This window comes from Neopelma chrysocephalum, unplaced genomic scaffold (genome assembly GCF_003984885.1).
Source record: "Neopelma chrysocephalum unplaced genomic scaffold, ASM398488v2 Primary Assembly neopelma1_23b, whole genome shotgun sequence".
Taxonomy (NCBI): Eukaryota; Metazoa; Chordata; class Aves; order Passeriformes; family Pipridae; genus Neopelma; species Neopelma chrysocephalum.
In genome coordinates this window covers 9,847,566-9,871,254 of record NW_020897692.1, presented here as the reverse complement: position 1 = coordinate 9,871,254, position 23,689 = coordinate 9,847,566, and the positions used below count along the sequence as shown (strand labels likewise).

The 23,689-nt window shown below is 39.3% G+C and overlaps 1 protein-coding gene across 3 annotated transcripts; it reads right to left on the bottom strand.

The window, feature by feature from the left end:
- Positions 1 to 448: 448 nt before the first annotated feature.
- Positions 449 to 23,683, bottom strand: HMGN3 (high mobility group nucleosomal binding domain 3). Of its 3 annotated transcripts, none has more exons than XM_027696853.1 (6): positions 23,471 to 23,683; positions 9,082 to 9,132; positions 5,423 to 5,452; positions 4,718 to 4,765; positions 2,317 to 2,389; positions 449 to 1,762 (listed from the first exon to the last, which is right to left on the bottom strand). In XM_027696853.1, the coding sequence occupies exons 1-6, from the start codon at positions 23,483 to 23,485 to the stop codon at positions 1,749 to 1,751; spliced, it is 231 nt and encodes a 76-aa protein (XP_027552654.1). In that variant the 5' UTR covers positions 23,486 to 23,683; the 3' UTR covers positions 449 to 1,748. The 3 variants fall into 3 exon arrangements, with proteins under 3 accessions (XP_027552654.1, XP_027552648.1, XP_027552643.1); XM_027696847.1 differs by having other exon boundaries at positions 2,276 to 2,389; positions 23,471 to 23,662; XM_027696842.1 differs by lacking the exon at positions 449 to 1,762 and adding an exon at positions 1,769 to 2,159 and having other exon boundaries at positions 2,276 to 2,389; positions 23,471 to 23,662.
- Positions 23,684 to 23,689: the final 6 nt, after the last annotated feature.

The following is a 23,689-nucleotide window of genomic DNA, read 5'->3' as shown; positions in this document are numbered from 1 at the left end:
GAAAAAGTTCACACAGTTCAATTTCCCATGACTGCAGTTTCTAAACTAACAGACTTTCAACAGGGTCCATCAGAAAGCAAATCTGAAGTACTGTGTAGGACTACCAAATACACATCACTGAGTAACATTAAGGACCTCTCATTGGCTACAGTTTTCGTTACAGCTCTCTGCCTTCAATCACCGAAAGCAGAGAATTACTTTAAATTTTCTTCCAAAACAGAGTTTATGCTGCAGAAAATAGCCTCCTCTTCTGTGGATGTAGCAAGCCTATCAAAAAAATGGATGTGACATTTATCTCAATGCAGGTCTTAACTCCTATTCTAACTAGCATGAAGGGTTTTGGTAATCAAGCTTCAACTTTTAAGTGCAGATATGCTTGGCTTCTTTTCAGTTTTAATTAGAAAAGGCAATGAGAGATTTCTTCCCAAAGAATAAATAGAACACTAGGTCAGGGAACAGTCATTTATTTATTGACTTAAACAAGCAAAAGGTGTCCTCAGACATAATGGCTACCACTTGAGCAATACAAATCAATGCTACTGAAGAACAGAGAACATCTTTTCTTTGACCCCTCCCACCCCAGAAGTAACAATTGAAATACCAGGGCCCCTAGAGAAAAGAGAAGGAGAAAAATCGTAAAAGGTGCTTACAATGAGCTGCGGAGTTGAAACACGGACACTAAAAATCATTAGCTAATCTACCACATTATCACAATCACCTCAAAAATAACTTTCATTGTTCCATTTCTACCAGGTACCAAATATATAGCGCTGTTTAACAGCGATTTCAATGTATTAACAACTGTCCTCAGCTGAAGCAGAACAGTAATTACTATTTATATTAAATTTGAGGCTGCAGATAGAAAGAAAGGCTTCCACAGAGTACAGTGCAAGTTAACAAAAAGAGAGTGGGGGAGAAACAAAGCTACTTTTAAATTACTGTATGTCTCTATCAAACAAGCAAATCATTCTGTATTGGTAACTCATTACAGATGCAATATCCTGACAGAGTATGGCAACTCTACTCACTCTGTGACAGTGTACCTGATGAATGTATCTATGAAGAGTGTATCTGTAAGTCCCTTAAGTTGTGGGCCACTGAAAATCCCAGTTTGCTACTCCTGTGTGGGTGGTTTTTAATCAGACATATGTGAAAAAAGCAAACAGACTGCATGCAAAACAACTGTTACTAAATCATTTAGTCTTCCTTATAACAGTCGAAGATATGAGTAAGGCATTCCTCAGATTTAGAGAAAACATTAGGAGGCTGTAGTTTTGCAGGCAAGGAGACCTTTTATTTTAATCCATTAAAAGAACCCAAAATAGTCAGCAGGTGGCCACATCTATCCATGTTTCGTTAAAATCACATAAACCCTAAGTACAAAAGCACCACTGATTATTGCTCTAGAAAAACTGCATGAAAAATTCAAATACGCACAGTAAAAACATCACCATATGCACAAGACTTAATTTCTTAAAGCAAGTGTATGGAATGCTGATCCAATTTTACACATACCTTGCAATATTAAGTTGATATTTATATTACTTGGCAACAATGGGAATTTCTAAAAGCACTGTTATGAGAAGGGAAATGTTCATATACAGTTTAATATGTCAACTATCATAGTCCTAAAAAAATTAGCATTTACAAAATACTTGATAAAAATATCTTTTAAAAGTTGTCCAAGAGGTACATAAAATCAACCCAAAATTTTCATGATATTTCATTCATTCTTGTCACCTACAGATTCAGTTTTCTGAGCCTGTGAAGAAACAAAGAAATTAAATTACTATAGTAAATTGCCATTATGCACCTAAATACCCAAACTATCCTTAGTCCTTTGACATTTCTTACTTGCAACTGCTCAGTTTCAAACCTATGTCCACGTGACATTTACGCAACTGGAACAGGTACAGTCACACACTTTTCTTAACTTATTGGTCCCAGCTTTTCAAAAGCAATACAAGCCTTACCTGTCAGCCTCCATGGTTCATACTGAAAAGCACCACACTACCACCTGTTTCTATTCACTGCATACATGCTGAATGCTCTACCGCACCCTTAACTTTCACTGTTTCAATCTGCCCTTTTACTGACAGTGTGCTGGGTGGGGCACCTCTGGATGTTGAAACACTAACAGTTGAGCGAGAGATGCGAATCTGCAATAACATTATGGGCAATAAAAAGAAACATTATGAACATGCTAGCAATGTCTGAAAGGCTGAATAATTAAAATACACTGATTCAATCAGCAAGAGGTATGTGTGGAAAGTACCTCTTCAGCTTTATTTTCACCATTTTCAGATGGTGTAGTACCTTCCTTTGCAGCTTCTTGCTTTTCATCCTTCTTCCCTTTAGCACCTTTGCTGGCCTTTGTTCCAGGTTCCTTCTGACAGAAGATTAAAAACATGGGTACAGACACTGTATGAGTAGCCAGAACCCTACACCTTTATAAAAAAAAAACTTTTACGTGAACTAAACAGCAAATCTTGACAAGCTGCATGTGATGGACTAAAACAGAAAACCAGCTAAAGGCTACCTGGAAAATGTAAATCCACAGAAGTTATAGAGACTCTCAACATTTCTAGAAAACGGTGGTGTCTGCATCTTTAATGTTTCTCCGTATTTTTACAGGGATATAAAACCACATCAGACTACTTTGGTATTGCTGAGCTGTGTTATACAGAGGTATATACAAGATATCTGTGTGAACAAATCCAATTACAGTACATTGAAAGCTTATTCAGTCAAGCAAAAACACCACACTGTTTGTGTAACAGCACTACATTTTCGATTAACATGAAATATTAAATTAGATTTTAAAAATTAAGCTTTTTGTTGGCTGTCCTTTTATTACTTTGATAACATCTGTGATGGTAATACCATGTCAATGAAAGAACCAACCAACACACTAACATGGCAAACACCGATAAAATTCCATCTGCAGCAACACAAAACAGATTTTATCAAAAGGATCTATTCTAACAGCTACAGTTTTATTTGGAGATTTGCTCTTAAACAATTCATATGTTCAAGTCTACTATTTTTCATAAATCCTTGCTCTACATACCTATTTATGTTTGCAATCTAAAGGTTAGTAGAGACATAAGGATTTAAAGTGCAATGGGATAAAAATTTAAATGGTATTGCATTTAATATTTTACATTAGTATTTAAAGCAGTTCTCATAAACACTGGAGATCTTTCATGGGATCATTTGCTCTAAATTCTCCATGCAAAATAGCAATAGTAGTTGTGAATGGGGATATTAAGGTCTGTCTCCCTTCATTAACTACCTTTCCCCACTGATCCCCATAGAGGAGTGGGGCAGTGGGGAGGGAATGCCAGTAATCCTAGTTCCAGGGCAGTCTGAATTACTTCTTTCACCCCTCAGCTTCAATGTTACACAGCAGCTGTGGTGTATCATTTGGAAGCTTATTGGTGCTATGAGCATAGTCCTAACTCTGATCACCTACAGAAGAGCAAGCTAAGAAGTTGCCCTAGTAAATTCATAATGTGCAAGCTTTTAACACTAAAAATTATCTCGAATCTGTACCATATTTGGTGGTTTGCGAGCAGGTACTGAGTACACACTTTTGCTGATTTGTGTTTAGGATACCAAGATTAATGTGCTCCCTAAAATGTGATTCAGTTAGACTTTGGAAAAAAGAGATTATCATATAAAAGATTTACTTAAGAGTAATGTCGAGTCACCTGAAATGAATTTCAAACATCTCTCATCCAACTTAGACTGAGTCTGTAACACTGAGATCATCTCACATGTACTTGAAGCTATAGAAGCTACCACATTCCCTTCCTTATTAATACTCTTTTTAAGAGGGGAGCAGGATGGACCCAGGAAGACTTTACTGGTAATTTAATTTGATAAATCACAAAGCATTCAAAGTTGGAGTTTTACTTTCACATACAGACTTTGTATTCTGGTACTTGCCCAACTGAGATGCCAATAAAAGGACTTGAAAAATATAAGTGTGAGGAGTGCTAACATGTCAGTTTCCAACATGTGGGGTGGGGTTTTTTCTTCAATAAAGCAGTTGCTCTTATTTAACATCCCTGTTAGGCACAAATAAATCTACAGTTTCTGAAGTACATGATTTATATGCAGAAATCTGAAAAGGTATTTCAGACACTAACAGGATTTTAATTTGACTGTAAATGGCCCAGAAAACCCAAACCATTCAATTTAAATATATTTAATTTCACCTTTAATTATAATTGTGCATTCTCAACAACAGTCAGACTTCAAGAACATATAAGAGTTTCTCACTACAAAATGAAGTACTGCCCCTCTAGACAAGAAAACAGGATGGCACTGAGTAATCCCAAATCCTTTTGTAGAAATTACCAGTTCTCAGGCAGAGCTTACTCAACCAAACCTGTACTTTTCATGAAAGGTACAGGAAAGGTAAAAATTCTTCTTAAACTAGCCATTCACTAAAAACTAACATGGTTTGCATATCAAACAGGCAAGACATTTTCTTTGGGCCAGTAATGAGGCCTGGAAGGGGTGGAACAAAAAGAAAAGAATGATCTAATCTGTGGTTTTTTTCCAGCAAGGAGGGGCAGGGAGCTGCAGAGAGGGCAGGGGAGCCCATGCCTCAAAAAATGCTGTAAATTGAACTGTTTGCCATGCAAAGGAGGAGTATACTTGCTTACTATTGGCTACAATGATGGTAACTAAAGAAAAAGTTATTTACCTTTGTTGTTTTCCTTGGTTTGGGTTCAGGTTTTGGTGGAGCAGGTTTCTATAAAACATTTTTAGTTGCACAACGTGTTAGACCAAAAGCCAGTCAGCCACCTCCACACTCAGCTTGTCCCCACCCCACAGCTTCCCTTACTTCCTGCTCAGTAGTATGAATCTAGAAAAAGCTAGAAAAGCCTTTATGCACAAGTGCACCTCATCTCTATTCACAGCTGTTTGCATTAGCTCACTCATCTAGAAAAGAAAAGTAATTTGGGGGTCATTCTAAGAGTAAAATGTGGAGATTAGTAACAACTATTAAAAAAAACCAAAAATCACAAACCATCAGCTATGTCCTAACAGAGAAGAGGAACTAAAACCAAATACTAGCAATGACATCAAATGAAGTCCGTGAAAGACAGCTCTTTCTCCTTCCCAGAAAAGTAGCTGCATTTCCACGACCAACATCAGCCTGCAAAACGATACAAAGTCAATACTGCATCCAAAAGACCGTGTTGCACTGAGGTGGGGAAATACATCTTTTGTCAGAACAACCTGAAACCTGAAGCCAAGGAAACACAGATAACTTCAGTGCTAGAGTTCTTAAATACCTCTCAGCAAGAATAAAAATTGAATCAAGGAAAATGTAACAAACCTGTTTGGTCTGACAAACTATAAGTGCCTAGAAAAGAATATACCAAGAGGTGCTCTACATACTTACAGCTGACAGTCTTGCTGATCGCCTTGTGGGCTACAAGAAAAAAAAAAAAAGAAAACATTTTTATAGGCTCACAGCAAAAAGTATCCAAAGCGATACAGTATCAGTCATTTCACCAGGACAGGGTAAAATATGCCTCTACCAAAATATGTGTCTATTGCCAAGGACAATTTGCATCTTCCTCACTTTGGACACTCAAAATTTTAAATGGATAAAGTGACGTGAAAATTAGAAATTAAAGTTGTTCAGGAACTATAACATCTAAATCTCTGTACAATTAAATACTTCACACACACATCCTTTTATAAGTACTTCTGAGTGCCTTTCTGCTTTATGAAAGGTTCACAAATACCTTGACTACCTGTGCACAGAACTCTGAACCTTCCTCATACATACTCAGAATTATGTTTCTAGAATCTAGCAGATGTTACTTGTAATAGTGGGTACAAATACCATCTGATTAACAGCTGAATGAAGGTTAACATCCTTCTCTAGAGGCTATCAGAGGGCTAAAATTTCAAAATACGAAACTAAGTCCTTCCACTTCCTCAGTTCCCTACACACTCAATCTGAGTCCAGGTGCACAAAGACAGCTGCAGGATGAGAGGGAGAAATTATCTTTTCTATTTAAACACAATTCTGAAAAGGAAAGAAGGAAGCCAGATATTCTGTTTCTCTCCAGCTTTATCACTTCAAGAAACTTTCCTTACTAGATTTTATTTCACTCTGTAATAAATTTATTACTGCAGTTAGGTTTTAGAAGTAGTTGTTAGCTCTTTAGTTTGTTCACAGTATTTTTGTATTAATTAAAACAGATTAACGCAGTTACACAGTAGGGTTATTACACTGAGTTAAAGTATGGTCTGTGTCATAAAACTGGAATCACACCTGTAGCCAAAATCAAGGGACAACCCAATTGCAACAAATATCTAACATAACACAGCTTAAAAAATTAATCTAAAATATCAACTTAATTACATATTAAGCACTTAATTTGAGCTGGAAAAACATGGCTCCACACACCCTGCAACAGGAAAAAGCTGTTGTTAATATCTGAAGAAAGCAGTAACTTATATTCACTGGAGGCATTTAAGTATTCCTAGTGGAAAGCAGTAGTAAATAGTTCAAATCTGCATCCAGCAAAATAGAATTCCTGTCAAAAACCACCTAAAGATATTTTCAGCTATGAAATATTTATGCATCATTAACAAAAAAAAAAAGGTAAACCTCTCTTCTTGGCAATTTAGAATATCAACTGCTTGTTAAGCAGCCTAGCATATTTTACAACAGCTTAAACAAAGCATTTCAGTTGGTCAGGTAATCAAAGAACTCCTAGTGCAAGGTACTGTCTTTTACAAATCTGCTTTCTTAACCAATGATTTCTATCCCTCAGCTTTTAGGAACTGAAATGCTTTGTTGGCATCTACCTTTTAAAGGATAATACGTTGGTTTAGATAAATTATAATTCTCTCCCATATCTCCCAACTGTTCCTCACTGTTCCATGACTAGTTTCATAGCAGGCTTTTTTGCCATAAGAAAGTCAGGATAAACCAGAAGTTCTTAAAAAAGCCTGGCAGCTAAGTAATTTTAACTCTCATTTGGAGCTTGTATCTATTTTGTGTTATTTGAGTATAAGGAGGGAACTAGAGCCAAGTCAGCAACGGTCACATTTTAATGTTCTTTGGGAATCTTTGTCCCCCTCCAAACAGCTGTACTAACCCAGACACTAGCAACTCATCCAACAGTCTGTTTGACACTGGCCCACCAGCAAACATCTACAGAAGAGTCTATGAAAAGCAGCAGACAGAACAACACACCGCACTCTCCTGCTGAACCAGCTTCTGGCTATCTAAAGTTGCCAACTTTCCAACCTGGATATCATATACACATCATGTGTTTAAATAGTCCCTAAGAGTTATTTTCTCCACAAATCTGTCTAATAACCTAGTACTCATTTACACTTTCAGTTTGCATAACATGCTGTGACAGTGAGTTCCATAATGGGATTATGCTCTGTGTGGAAAAGAAAAAGCAAAACCTTACCGCTCCACTGTCTTTCCTTTAAACTTCTTGCCTCTTACTTTCATTAGATTCTTCTTGTTTACAGGTTTCATGAATAGTAATTCCCTAATTGCCTTTCTCTGTGTTACTAATTATTTTATCATAACTCCATTATACAAAAGATCAAGAATCCTAGAAAAATTGTGTTGTTTGTTTTTTTAGTTTTGGTTGTTTGCCTTTTTTTAAAAGCTGCTCTGCATCCTCTGTACTGGGTATCCTTTTAATTTTATCATGGCCTCTATCAGGAGAACTCCATTTAGTAGTCCCATATCTGAGAATGCAACAAATTAATCTAGACTCATGCTTATTCTGTCCTCTTGTATTTTTTCCTATTTTCTAGTTATATTCTATTTAGAACTATTGACATTTTCTAGTAACTGTTCATTATGATTTTACAATCTCTCCCCCAATTAACAGCTGATCTGGTGACTACCACTGTCTTCCCCTCCCTCCACGTATTAATTTGCACTTCTCCACACTGAACTGCTCGATATTTTATCACTTATTTACCAACGATATAAAGCTGTCTCATCTTCTCTCACTTCTGACTATCCTAGTATTTTTTGCAAGCTCCAGCAAACTTTGCCATTTCTCTAGTACCTCTTCTCCTAGAAATCATTAATGAATATATTCAGTAGCACAAGCCCAAACACAAATCCTTTCAATACTTCACTGATAAATCTCCTCCATTATGAAAATTAACTACCACTTCTCCATTCTCTTCTCAAAAGTTTACCTGTTACAAATTCTTAGGAAAATCTTCCATTTAATTCATGCTACCTTAGTTTCCTTAAGAATCTCCCAGGAAGCCTTATAAAAAATTTTCTTTTCAAGCAAGTAAACTACAGAGCATGTCAATAGTTTACCTGCTATTTTCCTGTTCAAATATGCTTACAAGTAGAGCAGTTAACTGTTAATTCATTTGAATATTCACCCATTCTTTTCAAGATCCTGATTTAACTTTTTCTGCCACAAAAGATGAAAACCTAAGAAAACAAATTCTCACAACTCTCTACGTGTTTTTTTACTACAGGCTGTGACAAGTAAACTAACAAACTTACTGTAGACATCAAGGTATCACCACATTTCTCCTTGCCTTCTCTGACAGAATTTACTATGTCCTTAAACAAACTCAGTTAAAGAAACCACACAAATGTGTCAGCTGCTCCAGTTTAGAGTCTGGTACCTTAATTCAATATACCTTTCCATCAGTCACTTAAGCTAAGAATAGTTTTGAAGTAGACTGTCTGAGGTGGGTGCATTAGGCCTCTTCTGCCAATCCACTAGAGAGAGACCAACAGTTTCAGGCAGTAACACCCTACGCTATTGCCACAAGATCCACCAGAGCTTGTCTATCAAAGCCCTACACGTTTCTGAAATTTATTTGGTGTACTAATAAGTTCTATAAATCCCCAGTATGCCAAAACTAAATGATGTCAGATAGGGTAAAAATGTAGTCTACTGTCATTATTCCCACCGAAAATACCTCAATAGAAGTGCCAGAGAAACACATAATCTTCTGATGTGCAAGACTGCAGGTGTCCAGTTAAATAACTCTATGCCAAAATAAATTTATATATATCTAAATATATATACTTGCCTCTTGTTTAGTTACTTTTGCTGCATCCTTGCCTTCAGCACCCTCTGGAGACTGAAAGAAAATATTAAGTCAGTGTTTTCATTACAGACTGAAAAGCATGCAGGGAACAGCAAAACAAAGATTATGGTCAAGACTGTTCTTTCTATATATTGCAACAACTTAAAGAAGCCTGACAAATTTGCATTAGTGTTTACAAGCAGCATTGTACCAAAACCAGTCTTGATTTTCCAAGCAAGAACCCAAGGACGGAACACCAGGTACATACATATCATAACACACACCTCCCTCAATGGGCCCTCCAGCCAATTAACTAAAGCATCCGCAGGTTCCAGTGGGAGTTCCATCTTATCAGCTGTTGGTAGCACAACAGTATGAACTGGAAATCTGAGGCTCTGTGAAGGCTTTTGAAATCCCCAAGAAAATTAACACATTTCTTCCCAAATACAAACTTAACTAGTTATGAGATGTGATGAGATGAACTAAAAAAAACCATAACATTACTGAAATGAATGATTTATTTACCTCATTTACTCCTTTTTCATCTCAGCCCCACTCAGCTGGAAGTTTTAAAAGTATCTGTCCCTCATATCTCACCTCCTCCATCAGAAGAGCAAAAATTAGTAAAACACTGATACATTGACAGGAAAACTAGGGACATGTTTCTTCTCAAGAACAAAGTATCAACCTGAGCATTTTAACACTAGTCTTCCAGAGGTACTAGAGAAAGGTTAATTAAATTACAGGAGGTGAGGAGCTGGTGACATCAAGCTTCTGTCTTTTGTTTACCACTCAAGATGTATTACTTCCCATTTTGCAAATACCTGGGTTTCCACCCAGGAGCAAGTGATTAATGGATAAATAGCAAGCAGCAGCAGTTAGAGGAGAACTACAAGAACAGCACGTTTCAAAAAGGCATTTAACAGGCAGCAGAGAAGGCAATTTGGTTGCTGTTTTGTTTTTCAATCACTAAGGAAGCCAGCTAGTTATCTTTTCTCGTGTTTCTCCATTTCAGTCTTAACCTAAACTTCCTCGCAGATTTTGACACGGAATTTCTTTGAGTTATACAGTTATGGTTTGGAGCAGAGAAAATGACCAGCTACTCTGCAGCAGTTGACCACTGCCTTCTCCTGGCATTGGGCTCTTATCATACTTACAGACAGACATCCCCCCCCAGGGAATAAAATGTGCCTTTGTTACTATGTGCTCTCCTGACTGAAAGGAATCTTGCCACAAGAGCAGCTGCTTTAAAAAAAGCAGAGGACTGATCATCTAAGTAGCTTGAAAACAGCAGGAAGTTAAGCAGCACAGCACAGCGCAGAGCAACTCAGAATAGCAACAGTCAGGCATCCAAAATGGAGCCTGACTGCTCCCCGGTGCTACTGCAGCCTCACCAGTCACCTGCAGGATTCTTTCAGGCTTGCATTTCTAAAAGCCTTTGAGTTTGGTTACTAAAGAGTTGCTACAGCTTGATGGTCTGATGCTGGGAGCCTCAAAAGTCATAAAGAAAACAAAAACAAGTAGTTCCATGTTCACCGTCAGTAATTATTAATAGAGTCTCGTTTCCTAGAACTTCAGCTCGCAATACAAGACGTGCTCTGTGTACAACTTTTCTGTAGTCCATGAATTCATAATATCTGTTTCTCCTATATGAATATTCTCGAGTCTAATGAACTTGTGCTGCACCCTTTCCCTAAGAGGGAACTTAAATAGCATCCTTCATGTCCTGGGCACCTAGTTATATAGAAGTTCTCTGAGATTTTATAACCTTTTCCTCACAGTGGTCAAGAGACTTAAGATCTACAGCGGTAGGGACAGAAGGACAGCATGACTCATTTTCTTCGGAAGCCAAGCTAAAAAACTCATCATAAACTAAATTAAACTGACTGACACTCCACAATCAGGCTGTTTTACCCTGTTTCACTTTTAGGAATCGCCGAGCTTTGAGACAGGGCTAAACTATCCCAGGATGGCACTGTCACACAGCAATAGCCTTGCAGTAATTGCCCAGGAGCAAACTCTCAGTCTGCAATACTGCGTAGTTAACACACAGTAATTTACCCCATTCTATTTAGCACTAATGAAGGAGAAGTCTCCTACATTTCTGATAGACATGGCAGTCTGATTTTAGATGCCAATACGATTGCTTGACAACATACTAAAAAAAGCTGCTCATGAGGCTAACTGTAGGGGAAAAAATTGTATTAAAAATACTCTGTGCAACCACAACATCTGTGTACTAACTAATATATGGATATATTACACGACATACTTAAGTTAACTAATTATTTAGCTCAGCATTCCCTCTCAAGTTAGAAAATCCAACAGCAATTCTGAAGGCCACAACATTCTCCATGGAAGGATATGCACAGTAATAATTCCAGCAGTGCGAATAAGCAGCAAGGGGTCCTGACATGCTCTGATTTCCATTTCAGATCTGCTCCTCCTCTCTGCAATCACTACGAGTCGAGGCATTTGAAGGCTGCACTCATACTCCAGGGCCTTGGCTCCCCAGTATGCTGGCAGAGATGCACGGGAGGCCTTGTCATGAGTAAGGTAATTGATCCAGCTGAAAAATAGCCTGCTGCTTAAACAAATGTATAAATATTATAATATATATACAAATTATAAATATATAGTCTTCCCTGCTCCGGCAGAATCATTTTACTGCACAGCTGCACAAACAATTGAACCAGTACAACAGACAAGAATGAAGTGGCATGGGGCAGCTGCAGGCAGCCTGGGATTCCATCTATTCTATCTATTTCAGCTAATAGACACACACACAAAAAATATGTATGTCAGATATGGCTACAGTATACTTGTTAAAAGAGGAACAGAAACTTATTTTCCCTTCTATGAGTTCTGCTTAGACATTCCAATGAGTCCCAGATGATGTGGTTCTTCATACTAATTTTTGCAGTACTTTTTCCTTTCCCTGGGGAAAAGAGAGATTTATACATGAATAGATTTGCACCAAGCACAGTTCTTGAAGAACTTGGTGTGCCAAAAACTCAGATTGTCTGCACTACTATCTGGAGTCACAGGACTTTTATGCAGATACCACCAAAACCGTAAAAGTCCTTGCCCTTAACGCTTCCACAGGAACCCTTTCCCCCGTCTTATGTCCAAGTGACAAACTACTGAAGGACATCTGGTTTCAAAGCAACCAAACGTACTGAGTAAAACATAATTCCAGGGCTCACCATGTTTCACAAGACACCCCAGCCACATCAAAATGCACCCTGGATACTGTGCCTTACATCATAAACTAGTCAGGAGCAGGACTGTCCACACTGCAAGTTTTGTGGAGCAAAATCAAAGACCAATACAAGCACTGAATCATTTGACAAGGGCAGGACTCCAGCCTCAGTAATTCTTCAGCTGTACTCCATCACATGCTTGTATTACTCTCATAAAGCAGTCCCTATAGATGCCTGCTGCACCTGTTGCTGTATGGATGCCTACAACAGAGAAGACATAAAATAAAAAAGCAAATAAGGACACAGATAAGAGTGATATTTTTTCCACAGAGGAACACACAAGAAAGAAGATGACTGGCTACCTCTAAATATGCTTTTGACATTTAAACTACTAGCAAGTTTTTGGTTGAGGTGACCACAAACTTGTATCATATCTCAATTAGCACTACACATTGGCAATCAGATTGTAAATTAAGCTGAAACTAAGCTTTGTAAGATCTGTTAGAGCTGCATAACTTTCAAACCACAAGATTAATCTGGAAAGTTGTCTACCAGTGTTTGGCTTTTTTTTTAATTATTATTTGATTTTCCCCCATCTCGTTTTATTTTGAGCAGATTGGAAAAGAAAGGAATATTAATAGATTATAGAGAACATTAAAAAACACCCAAAGGAATATTAACATTGAGCTTATTTGTATATACAGCTCTTGCATTTCACCAGCTGAGAAGTACACATAAGAAACAGTGTTTCCACAAACCAAGGCAATACTGCAGTATCTGCAATGCCAACATCATCACGGAACTGTTAAGTTGAAAACAGATAACTGTTTTAAGGAAACATTTAATAGAACATACAGGTAAATTTCCTTTTTTAATTGTTCTTAAGGCTGGGTTACCTGGTAGAGATGCACCACAAAAAACCCACAAAGCTTCAATTTTTTCTAATCAAAACCCTGAAATATAACCACGATGTAATGAGAGTACAGTAACCCAAAGTAGTGAAGTCCTTGATGTTTGTTTGAGAGATCCAAAGAAACACATTTGAACTTGCAGTGTCCAGCTTCTGGATAAATATTTTGTTTGTACTATAATGAATGGACATTAAAAAGCATGAAGAATGAGAATACAAATACATGAGAAGTAATGGTCAGCAGAAGGTCGGTATAAAATTAAATAGATTGTTTATTCTCTGAAGGATCTTATTACTAAGCGAAACTCAACACCTTGGCTATGATGGGACAGAAATTAGTCCTTTCATACCCACAAGAAAAAAAAAACAACAAACCAGATGCAAATTTCATTCTAACTACCACGTTAAGAAGTTAGAAAGGCAGAAAGCTCTAACTGTCCTAGCACATAAGCATTGTGAACAGCATTTCCTCCCTTTACAAGCTGGTTCAGCCACATCTTAATACACTGCCTGCAAGGGGATTTGCCTGTAGATTTCCTGGTGCACTGTTGCAGCTGCAATTTCCATGATGTAATGCTTTGGTCATTCCTCCAACTATTTATTTCACCAACCAAAGTAAGGTAAAAGCTTGCAAGAAAAACTACATTGCAAGAAAAGAAGATGTATCAAGTCTTAAGTCTTTTTCAGAGTTTACTGCACTATTTTCCAAAAATTTTTCCACCTCTCATTTTTTTTTGAGTAGAACTCTGCATTAGAGTAAATTTAAATCAATAAAAGGTGTCCCCATACATGCTACATCTTCTAATTATTTGTCTTCAGAGCAGCTCTGAATTTTGTGCTAGTTCATAAATGTAATTAAAATGTTATTTACTTCTTGGTTTAGATCAATGACAACTGCATGTCAACTAATTTAACACCAACCAACTCCTGCAACACTGTTCTAACCATTGTTTCCTCATTTAGCTCCCTCAGCATCTTATCATTAACCTCTGCTTATAACTAGTTCTCTGATCTGTTTTTGGTGGATAGAACAGTGTTCCCTGTCAAGCCAATGTGAATTAACTTTTCAAGTAAAATTAATTTCCTCCAATAAATATTTTAAGAAAAAGGTATTCTTCCTACTACACCCCTTCGTTTCTTTTTTCTACCAACCTGATCCTGGATGGGGAAAAAAATATGCATGCTGCTATTCAAAAAAACCCAACAAAGTAATTCTCTCAGAACCAGGAGGGAATAAATTCATTTAGTGGTTGGATTTCTTTAATACTTATCTGAAATTATCTGTCTTCCTCTCTTCCAAGAAGTATGAGGTTGATTTTTTGTATATACATGTAAATACGTACTTCACAAAAAAAAAAAAAAAATCAAACGACCCTAACACTGCTTAAGTATTTGTTCTTTAACTATATAATATTTTAATATTTTTGTTAAGAATTATTACAATGAGATATTATACAACGTAGTTTTGAGAATTTAAATCCCTTCATCTTACATCTATTAAAAGCAGAAGATTTAAATTTCTAATTCTTTAGGGGAGAATGTCAAGATCATAAAGCTCTGGAAAGATGAATGCTACTTAAAAGTTTAAATATAAAGACAAGCACTAATATCCCTGGAATTAATATGCTAATTGCATGTTAATAGGGAAAAATCAGGGAAAACACTTCCTGACCAAAGTCTCCATATTTGCTTAGAGATTCAAGCCAAACAGAGCGACTCATTGGCATGCATTGCATTTTCAAAGAATATATAATAAAATAAGACTACAAACAGCTTGGTTATAAACAAAATAAGTAGGTTCCAAAAATGCATTTTATTAAATTCCTTAATTTTGACCGTTGACCTCTATGAGCTTTATGCTCTTCCAGATAAAACAGAAAAGACAGTAACCAAGTTAGGACTGGGGTATTTCTAGATAACCAAAACCAGAGAGAATAAATGCTTTTCCAGAAGAGGAAATTCCTTCATTGTAGATTGAGGTTTTGCTATTCTCACTGAAAAGAGGTCAAAGATTGACCAATATAATTGAAAATGCATTTATATTTGATGGGACATTTAAAAAAACCTCACAACTGTTTTGGCTTTTATTTTTCCTTCCAAGTTTCTCTTCCCTGTAGTCAGTTTTTTGAATACATCATCTTCTACCTATAGTAGAGTGAAGAAATAAGAGCAGTTTCTAGAGGCTTTGATTTAAAAAAAAAAAACAACAGCATTGTAATTTAAAATTAGTCAGACAGTTCCCTTTCCAGACAGTGAAGTAATCAGCTGCATTTTGAAAAATACAGATCAACCATGGGAGCAGTGAGCACAGTGCATTTGAAATTGTTCCGTTTCCCTTGAACACCAGACGTGAAAATTCAGGTAGGTAGTAAGTAAATTCTTGTCTCTATATTTGCTTAACCATTTTACTGCCGCCCTAAAAAGGTAGATTCAAAAAATATGATGGATGAAATCCAGTCCCTAATATTATTTCTCTGACCTTTCAAATCTGATGACAGTTCTGGAAGTGAGATGAAGCTGCTCAACTCATCCAAGTCTATGTACAGAGGCAGTTTTTAAAACCTTGAAGATTAGGTTCCAAACTCTGTATGTAAATAGAACTGATCAGATCTGCAAAGTAAAACTAGCACAAAGTTCTTCTGAAAAAAAAATATTTTATCTAAAGATTTTATCTAGAGATTACATTTCGATAACTACTTTCAGTAACAACTGATTCCCAAAAATAGCCACCTCTGACAAACAAAAATATGCTGAAGGACTGAGAAAGGTATATAATTCCTCTTCTCACAGAGAACATTACTGTGATAAAACCACAATAATCTAGAAAAAGGACTTTTGTTGTTGTTGTTGTTGTTTCAACTAACTGGTGCTAGAAAACATCAAACCTTTGAGATGATGATAGCAGGTACCAAAGCCACAGCTGGGACAAAGCCTTAAATACATCCATCTCTTACATCCCAATAATAATTATTACAGCTGTGGTTAACAGGAGTATTGCTCTACTACATCAGCCAGAATGAAGAGCTTCACAGACAACCTAAATGCAACTTCAAGAGAAGAATAAAGCAGTATGTTTCCAAGAGGGTACAGGTGGGATAAGGAAGAAACAACGCAGCAGAGATAAAGGATGTTTTCCTACTACAAACAGAGCACCAACACCTCTCCTCAATTCTGCTTGAGAGGAACAAAACCCTGCAGAGGTAAAAATGTCCTTAGACTTTGATTTCCAAGTATGGAAGCACTCTCTGGTACTATTAACTCAGGTAGCATTAAGTCAATGGAGAAAGCTAGGTGGGATGAGCAAACATACCCAACCGTCCCAACAAAGCTGGCGTTGATGGGAACATTCAGAATTCTCTTAGGTAGACAGATTCCAAAGTTCTTAGGGAACATAGCACTTTATATTTGCTGTTTTCACTGTTACCAAGCACACCCACTCTTTACTATGGGAAGACAGGAGCTGTATCTCCAAGTTACAGCAGCAATTAATTGAAAACTGGTAGCTTCCAAAGACACCAAGGAGGGAAAAAACCAAAAATAAAAACCAAGCCGGATGCCTCCTCCTGCCCCCAGTGCTGCAAGGACACAATTTGAAAGCTGAGTTGTTCTGATTATTCCAACGAATTAAGGAATACTCCTCTAGCAACTCTAAGTTAGGGACAATCAAATCAAAGATGAATGTCTGGTTACTGCTAGGAAGAGTTCTGCTCTTCCCCACCTAATCATTCCTGTCAGCTTAACTCTTTGTGCCACGAGAAACTAGATCAGCAGACAGGTCTGGCCAAAAACTACCTCAAACAAATACGACATCCTACAGGTTAAATTCGAATAAGGACAGGAATGAGCATCTGGAATTGCTTCTTCTGGCCTGTATATGCCAGCTTGAAATTATCTGTTGAACTACAGTCCAAACTGAAGTTCCACACTGCCAATTTTGCTGACAATGAAATTGGTATAAGAGCATCTTACTTCTATGTGCAGTCAGTGGCTCATTCCCAGCCCTGCTGCCTTCTTATAGGTTACCACACATTTGTTGTGCCACTGTGCAGCATCTCTAACTTGGAGCAGTAAAATGATCCAGGATTTAAAAAAAAAATTCCAACTCACATTCAAATCTGTTCAGTAAACAAGCTTTAAGAGGGTGAGGGCCTGAAACGTAAGTACAGCACATTAAATCATCTTTTTGGCTACTGGACATGGGATAAATCACTGTGCTAGCTTAGTGCAGTTAAAGAATAAAAAATAGATGGTGGCCATTATGATCCTACAAAGTGCTAACTTTCCAGAGAAATCTCTGGACTTGGTTTACTTACACTCTACACAAAAGATAATGTTACAATCCTGTCAAGCAAAATTCAACTTCATACAATTTCCCTAAAGGAATGATATACCCTGGAACATACCATGACTATACACTGCTGTTGCTTAGGTATTGAACAGCAGAGAAAGTGAAGCTTTTCAAGTAACACAGAAGAAAAGCAGCCTTAAACTAAATAGCATATATCTGCTACATTCCATTTACGCATAGGGCTTTTTACTTTTTAAACTTAACAATACCAATACTCTAGCATACAAAATAGTACTGCCCACATTGGAGCACTGAACTACCACATATAAAAAGATTACATGTGCACAGCTAGTGCTGAACTCAGAGGTGAAGACTTGCAAAGTAGACTATACTTTGTACTACCGTAGACTGTACTGCTAACAACACCTCATCAGATATAATGCTGCAAGTGCCCAAGAAGCATGAAAAATGTTTTTTAACCAACAAATCAGTGAAAATCTAAGAATTTTTAGGTTTCCCATTCATTAAGTCCAATATATTTCTGTGGAGTCTAAGAAGAAAATTTATATACATTACCATCAATTCCTAATGAATCAGATTTTTACAGACTTGCATAAAGTTATCAGAAATGTTTTAGACCATTAAATCCTTGGACAACGAACTTTTAATCTCCATAACTCAACAACAGCAACAACAACATTAATAATAGCGGCTAAAATTATACAATTAGCTCTTTCTAAGCTGAAGTGTCTCTAAGATAAAACATGGACACGTATTTGCTGCATGTATTTAACAGCCCTGTATACATCATTTATTGCTATGTGGCACAGCAGCATTGCTCAAGCATGTTTCTTCTTCAGTGCCACTCAACATTGCTACACTGTATTGTATCTAAGCATACCATGCACAGATAAATGTTTGTGGTTTTTTCTGCTTAATTTTTCTATGAAAGATGTAGATCCTTTGAGTCAGTCTGGTCAACTGACTTAGTTGGCTTTCTTGGAGTAGGCCAACTAAGCAGTTTTCAATTGCTTTTAAACACATCAAGGTTTAAAATTCTCAACAGCTAAAAATCCAGTACAAATGGCACAATTTCTAAAATTGTAAGAGACAAAACATTGTTCTCCCTTCTATTAGAAGCTTCTGCAATCTTTTAAGATGCTCTGGCACATCTATTCTCTTTTCCTTGCTCAAATGTTAAGTGCATCTCTGCATAGCAATTGTTTTACCTGTCCCTGCAAAGGATGCTGAAGGTAGAAGTCCACCTGAGGACTCTGCTGACCTGTTAGGTAGAAATTTGTCAAAGTCAGGGGTATCAGTGACAGATGCAACAAAGGTCATCTTCTGCTGTTGCCTAGCCTGTTTTCCAGTAGTTACTGAGTGGCCTAGGAGTGGCCTAAAAAAGTGGAAAGAGAAACTACCTTTTCAGAGCTCTGACTTTCGCTTTAGTTCTCATGGACAGGGAGAAAGGAGGAAACAGCATGAAACACAGGGGGAGTTCAAGTGAAAGTCTGGAGAAAGAAGTGGGACAAAATAGGAGTGGGGAGAAGGCACTAGCCAAGACATCTGGATCTGGTACAGGCTCCCTTTTCCTTTCTTTTCCATAATCACCTACAGAGTGTGAAATGAAATACAGAACCTCACTGCTAACAGAGTGTGCCTTATTGTATTCTCTGCTACAGAGCAAGAGCTTCCAACCCCATTGATGAAACAACTTATTGGGAAAGTGTGGGCCCCCATAGCATCACTGGAGCTTCTTTTCTGCCAAATAGCTTCAAAATGAACAGAACATTAGAAAAAAAACCACTATGTTACATATAGTACGTTTAATTGACATGGACTGAATCACAGCAGAAGTATCAAAACATGGAAAGGGACATGAAATGGAGCTGAACAGCACTTGAGTATGCTTCATACTGCTGCATCATGAACACAAACTCACCTGCTACTTTTTGCAGAGGATCTAGACTTCATTCCACAGACCAAAGAACAACAGCAGGATCATTCAGAGCTGCAGCAAAAAGAGCTGTCACCTGCAGGACCTCAGCTTCATTAGTTAATTGTTTGATCACATACAAGTTGCTCCAATAAAAATTTTAGATAATAGGTTACTATTGCAAGTTCCTCAGTTTCTATGTACACACCACAAAGGAAGAAGACAAATTTGGTGAAGTAACAACAAATGCACCACTGAAAAGTGCAGGTGGTGCTCATTAGGGGGAATAAAACATCAGGACAGTCATCTTAACTTGAGAATCCAGAATAAAGGGACCATTCCAACAACTCAGCAATTTACTTCTGTGCCCCATCTCCTCTACTAGTGGATAAGGAACAACATTTCTCTTTGAATATTCATGACACTTCAGAAATACAAACTCAAACATGCAGAAGAATTTTACAAAGAGAACTCAGTTCAGGTCCAGACAAAAAAAGCATAAGTGGAATTTAACAGCTCTCAGTTTGTACATATAAGAACATTCACTTAAGCTCAAAGATTAGAAAACATATTGACTAGATACCTGACTGGCAAAACAACTAGTAAGAGTCTCACAAAAAAACCCATCATGTGATCAGGTAACTAGAAATGCACTATGATAGGACAATCATTGAATATGGTACCTTCTAACTTCTGCTAAAGAAGCAGCATTACAAGCAAAAAATTCAGCAGATTTTTTTCCTGCAGTAAATAGAACCAACTAGTACTTCTGACTTTAAAGAAAGTGAATTTGCATAATGGAACAGGAACCTGCCACAGATGTTCTCTACTGTATCTTCATAGCATCAACAATACTGCAAACTACATTCCTAACTACATGGAGCTACCTAATAACCTACTGAAATGGCTAATTAGAACAAAATATTTTTTACTTGGTCTCAAACAATGGCAATATTCAAATATGTCACACTAAAAAAAAAAAAAGATGGCTTAAGAAGTTGCATTATAGTCCTCACATCTGATTCCTCTCCAAGCATTTTCAAAACAAGTGCAGGTGGTGTTGCATAGATTCAGATATTCAGAATAAAGAAAAAGTTGGGTCATTTTGGAGTGCAATTCCAACTAACTGACAGGCTCCCCATCCAATACCGGACAAGTCACCACTTGATCTACTAACATCCCTCAGAGATGGTGCACATTCTACTTCAAGAGGCCAAGTGCTGTTCAACTTGATGGATGCTTATGCACATGGGTGTATGTGACCACACCATGATTCTCCTTGTCATCAGGTACAGAATGGTTCTTCATCCTTTTATGGATAACACAGGGATATCTTTACTGGGGCTGTTTCAAGGTCAAGGAGTTTTTCACTATGATCAAACAGCTAATTCCAGAAAGACAAGTGACAAAACAAAACACCCCAACCCATTTCAAGGCGTTCGTTCCTATCAATACCACAACAAGCATTTTGGTTTATCCCACACTGGCATGCCACTCTTGTGAAAGGTTGTGTGTACACCACAACATTTTATTACGACAGATGAAGGGTGCAGAAATCTGATAGGAGCAGCCCACAGTTCAACACCTTTTTGCTTCAGCACAGTATTTAACACCACCTCAACACACGGAAAGTTTTTCCTTTCCTCTATGACCCTCAAGCAATGAGCAACGATATCCAAATAGCCTGGGCCACAGCCCTCTAGAGAAACAGAGACAGCCCACATTATTTTCTTCATAGTATTCACAATGAACATAAGGCCAGGGAATCAGCCACTGACTTGAGTCTACATAGAGATGAAAAACATCAGAGATGAAAAGAAAAGCAAACAAAAAAGAACCAGCCAGTTTAGATAACTAAGGATACACAAAAATAGATACAGGTGGATTTAAACCCTTTTTGCAATATTATTAATTTCCCCCCACAATTGTGAAAATTTCTCATTTTGACTTTTGATGTTTATTTCCTTATAAAATTTTCAGTGCTACAAGCCTTGTTATAAGTTAGAGTGTTTTAATAGAAGAATTTACTATTAAATGCACGTGATGGGTTTGTCCTCTGTGTCGAAGCTGACTGATGTAATTATTCAGCTACTGTTGTATCATGAACTTCTCACTCTGTGGATGTTATTCTAGAATAAAATTGACTATTGTAAAATACTTATGGCAATTCTACTTTTCTAAAAAAGTAAAGCCACTAATCACACACTTTGCCTGGAACCCACTTCATACATAATCTTAAAATGTAAATGTTTACCCATACAATACTAAGCAAAACAAAATTTACTGCACCATTAAAATTTGTTTCCATTGCTCTGATCCCATGTGCAATGATTTTATTACTTTTATTGTGGTCTTCCAAAAAGGAAATATGTTCTCCTGGACTTTCTACTCAAAGATGGTTTCTCTTATAAAACATTTCACAACGAACCACAAAAACCTACAGGAGTGTCTTTAACCTCACTTATGAAGGACAGCCTGAAACATCTCTAGTGTAAGAATGCAGAAGGGCAAAGGAAACAGGGTAGGAAGTTAAGAAGGTTTCAAAAGTTGTGGAGAGTCCTACTGACACAGGCTAATTCTCAACTTTTTCCTGATGACAAGCAATGGCAACAAAAGCATGGAAACACACAGTGGTGAAGTAACAGTAGAGAAGGAGGAAAAACCACCCAACACTCACTGACTTCAAGCCCAGTTATTCCAATAAGGGCAGTCAACCCCATGGTTGTATCCATTTTCAGAACCAGAATCAGGTCCTCAACTACGAATTAAATAATTCAACTGCACACTTGCCAAGTTGACATTTTGATACATCCCATAAGCAATAAGCACAGGACAAAAAGTAAACACTGAGTTACCTGGAAGGCATCATCTACCTGTAACTTTATTAAAACAGATTTGAGCCCCAGCCCAGATATGGTGTATTAGGAGGTCATAGGTGACATTTGGGACAAACACAAATTGCTCTGCTTTGGCTGACCTAGTTAAAAGGACTGCAGCTATCATTTTTTGTCATAGCATGCATTAGTGTCAAGTCTCTCGTTACACTCTTAAGCGCCTGCAGAAGGCAGGCAGTAAGTCCTCGGCGAGGAACTCCGGCAGCACGGCCTTCCTCGGCCGCCCACCCGCGGGGCCCTACAGGGGCGGGAAGGGGCCGGCTGCCACCGTCCAGGCTCAGCCCGCCTCCTGCCAGCGCCGGAGCGCTCCCGGCGGCCGCGCCGCCAAGGCTCCGGGCTCCAGCAGGCACGGGAGGGATAGAAAAACCCCCACGCCACCGAGCCCGGCCGCCGAAGGACCACCCAAGTTTCTCTCCCCTGGGGAAGGCGGTCTCACAGCCAGCTCCCTCCCGAGGAGGCTGCCCGCCCCGAGGTGCCCGGACGGCGGCGGGGGGCCCGCACCCCGCCATGGCTCCTCCGGCGCGGCGGGGGCCGCGGGCGCTCCCTCGGGAGGCGCCGCCCCCCGCCCCTGGGGGCCCTGCCCGGATGGGCGCTGGAGTTGGTACATACGGGTCTGCCGCGGGAGGCGAGGAGAAGGGTGTAGTTTGTTTTAAACATGGCTTGCCTCTCCCCTCCTCCCTTTTACCTCGGAGCCATCACTCCAGCGCGGCGGGAAGCGGCGGCGGCGGGATCCGGCCGCTACGGGTGGGGGCTGCCCCCTCCCCGCCGCGACGCCGGAGTTTGTGAGCAGGAAACTCCTCCTGCCAGGGGCCAGGGGCGAAGCCGCAGCTGCTGCGGCGCTTCTCCCCGGCGGGGGAGGAGGAAGAGAGGAGGGAGGTGGGGGCTGGAGTTGTGATCGCGACTTTACCCCCCGGGGAGGGGGCGACACCGCCCCGCTCGGCACCGGAGAAGTAAACAGGCGGTGGGGCGGGGTGGAGGGGGCTTGCAACAGGCAGCAAAATGCCCGGGCTCGGGAGCCATCCGCGAGCTCCGGCACGGAGGGGCGGCGGGAGAGCGGCGGGCGCTCTCGGCCCCGATGCGCGTTTCGCCCACCGGCCGCCGCTCGGGCCCCCGACCGCGCCCGGGGGAGGCAGGACCCGCCGCACGCCCGGGGCGCCTTACCTTTCTCTTCGGCATAATGTCCCTGCTCCGGGCCGCCAAAGTAAAGCGACCGAAAGAAGCTCCGGCAGAAGCACGGGATCCGCCCGGTGGTGGCGGTGGCGGCGGCAGCGGCGACACCGGCGTAGCTGGTGCCCGCAGCTGTGCCCGCGCCCGGTGCCCGCCGCGCCGCCCCGCCGCCCCCGGCGCCCCGGCAGCCCCCGCCGCCAGCGCCCGCCTCGC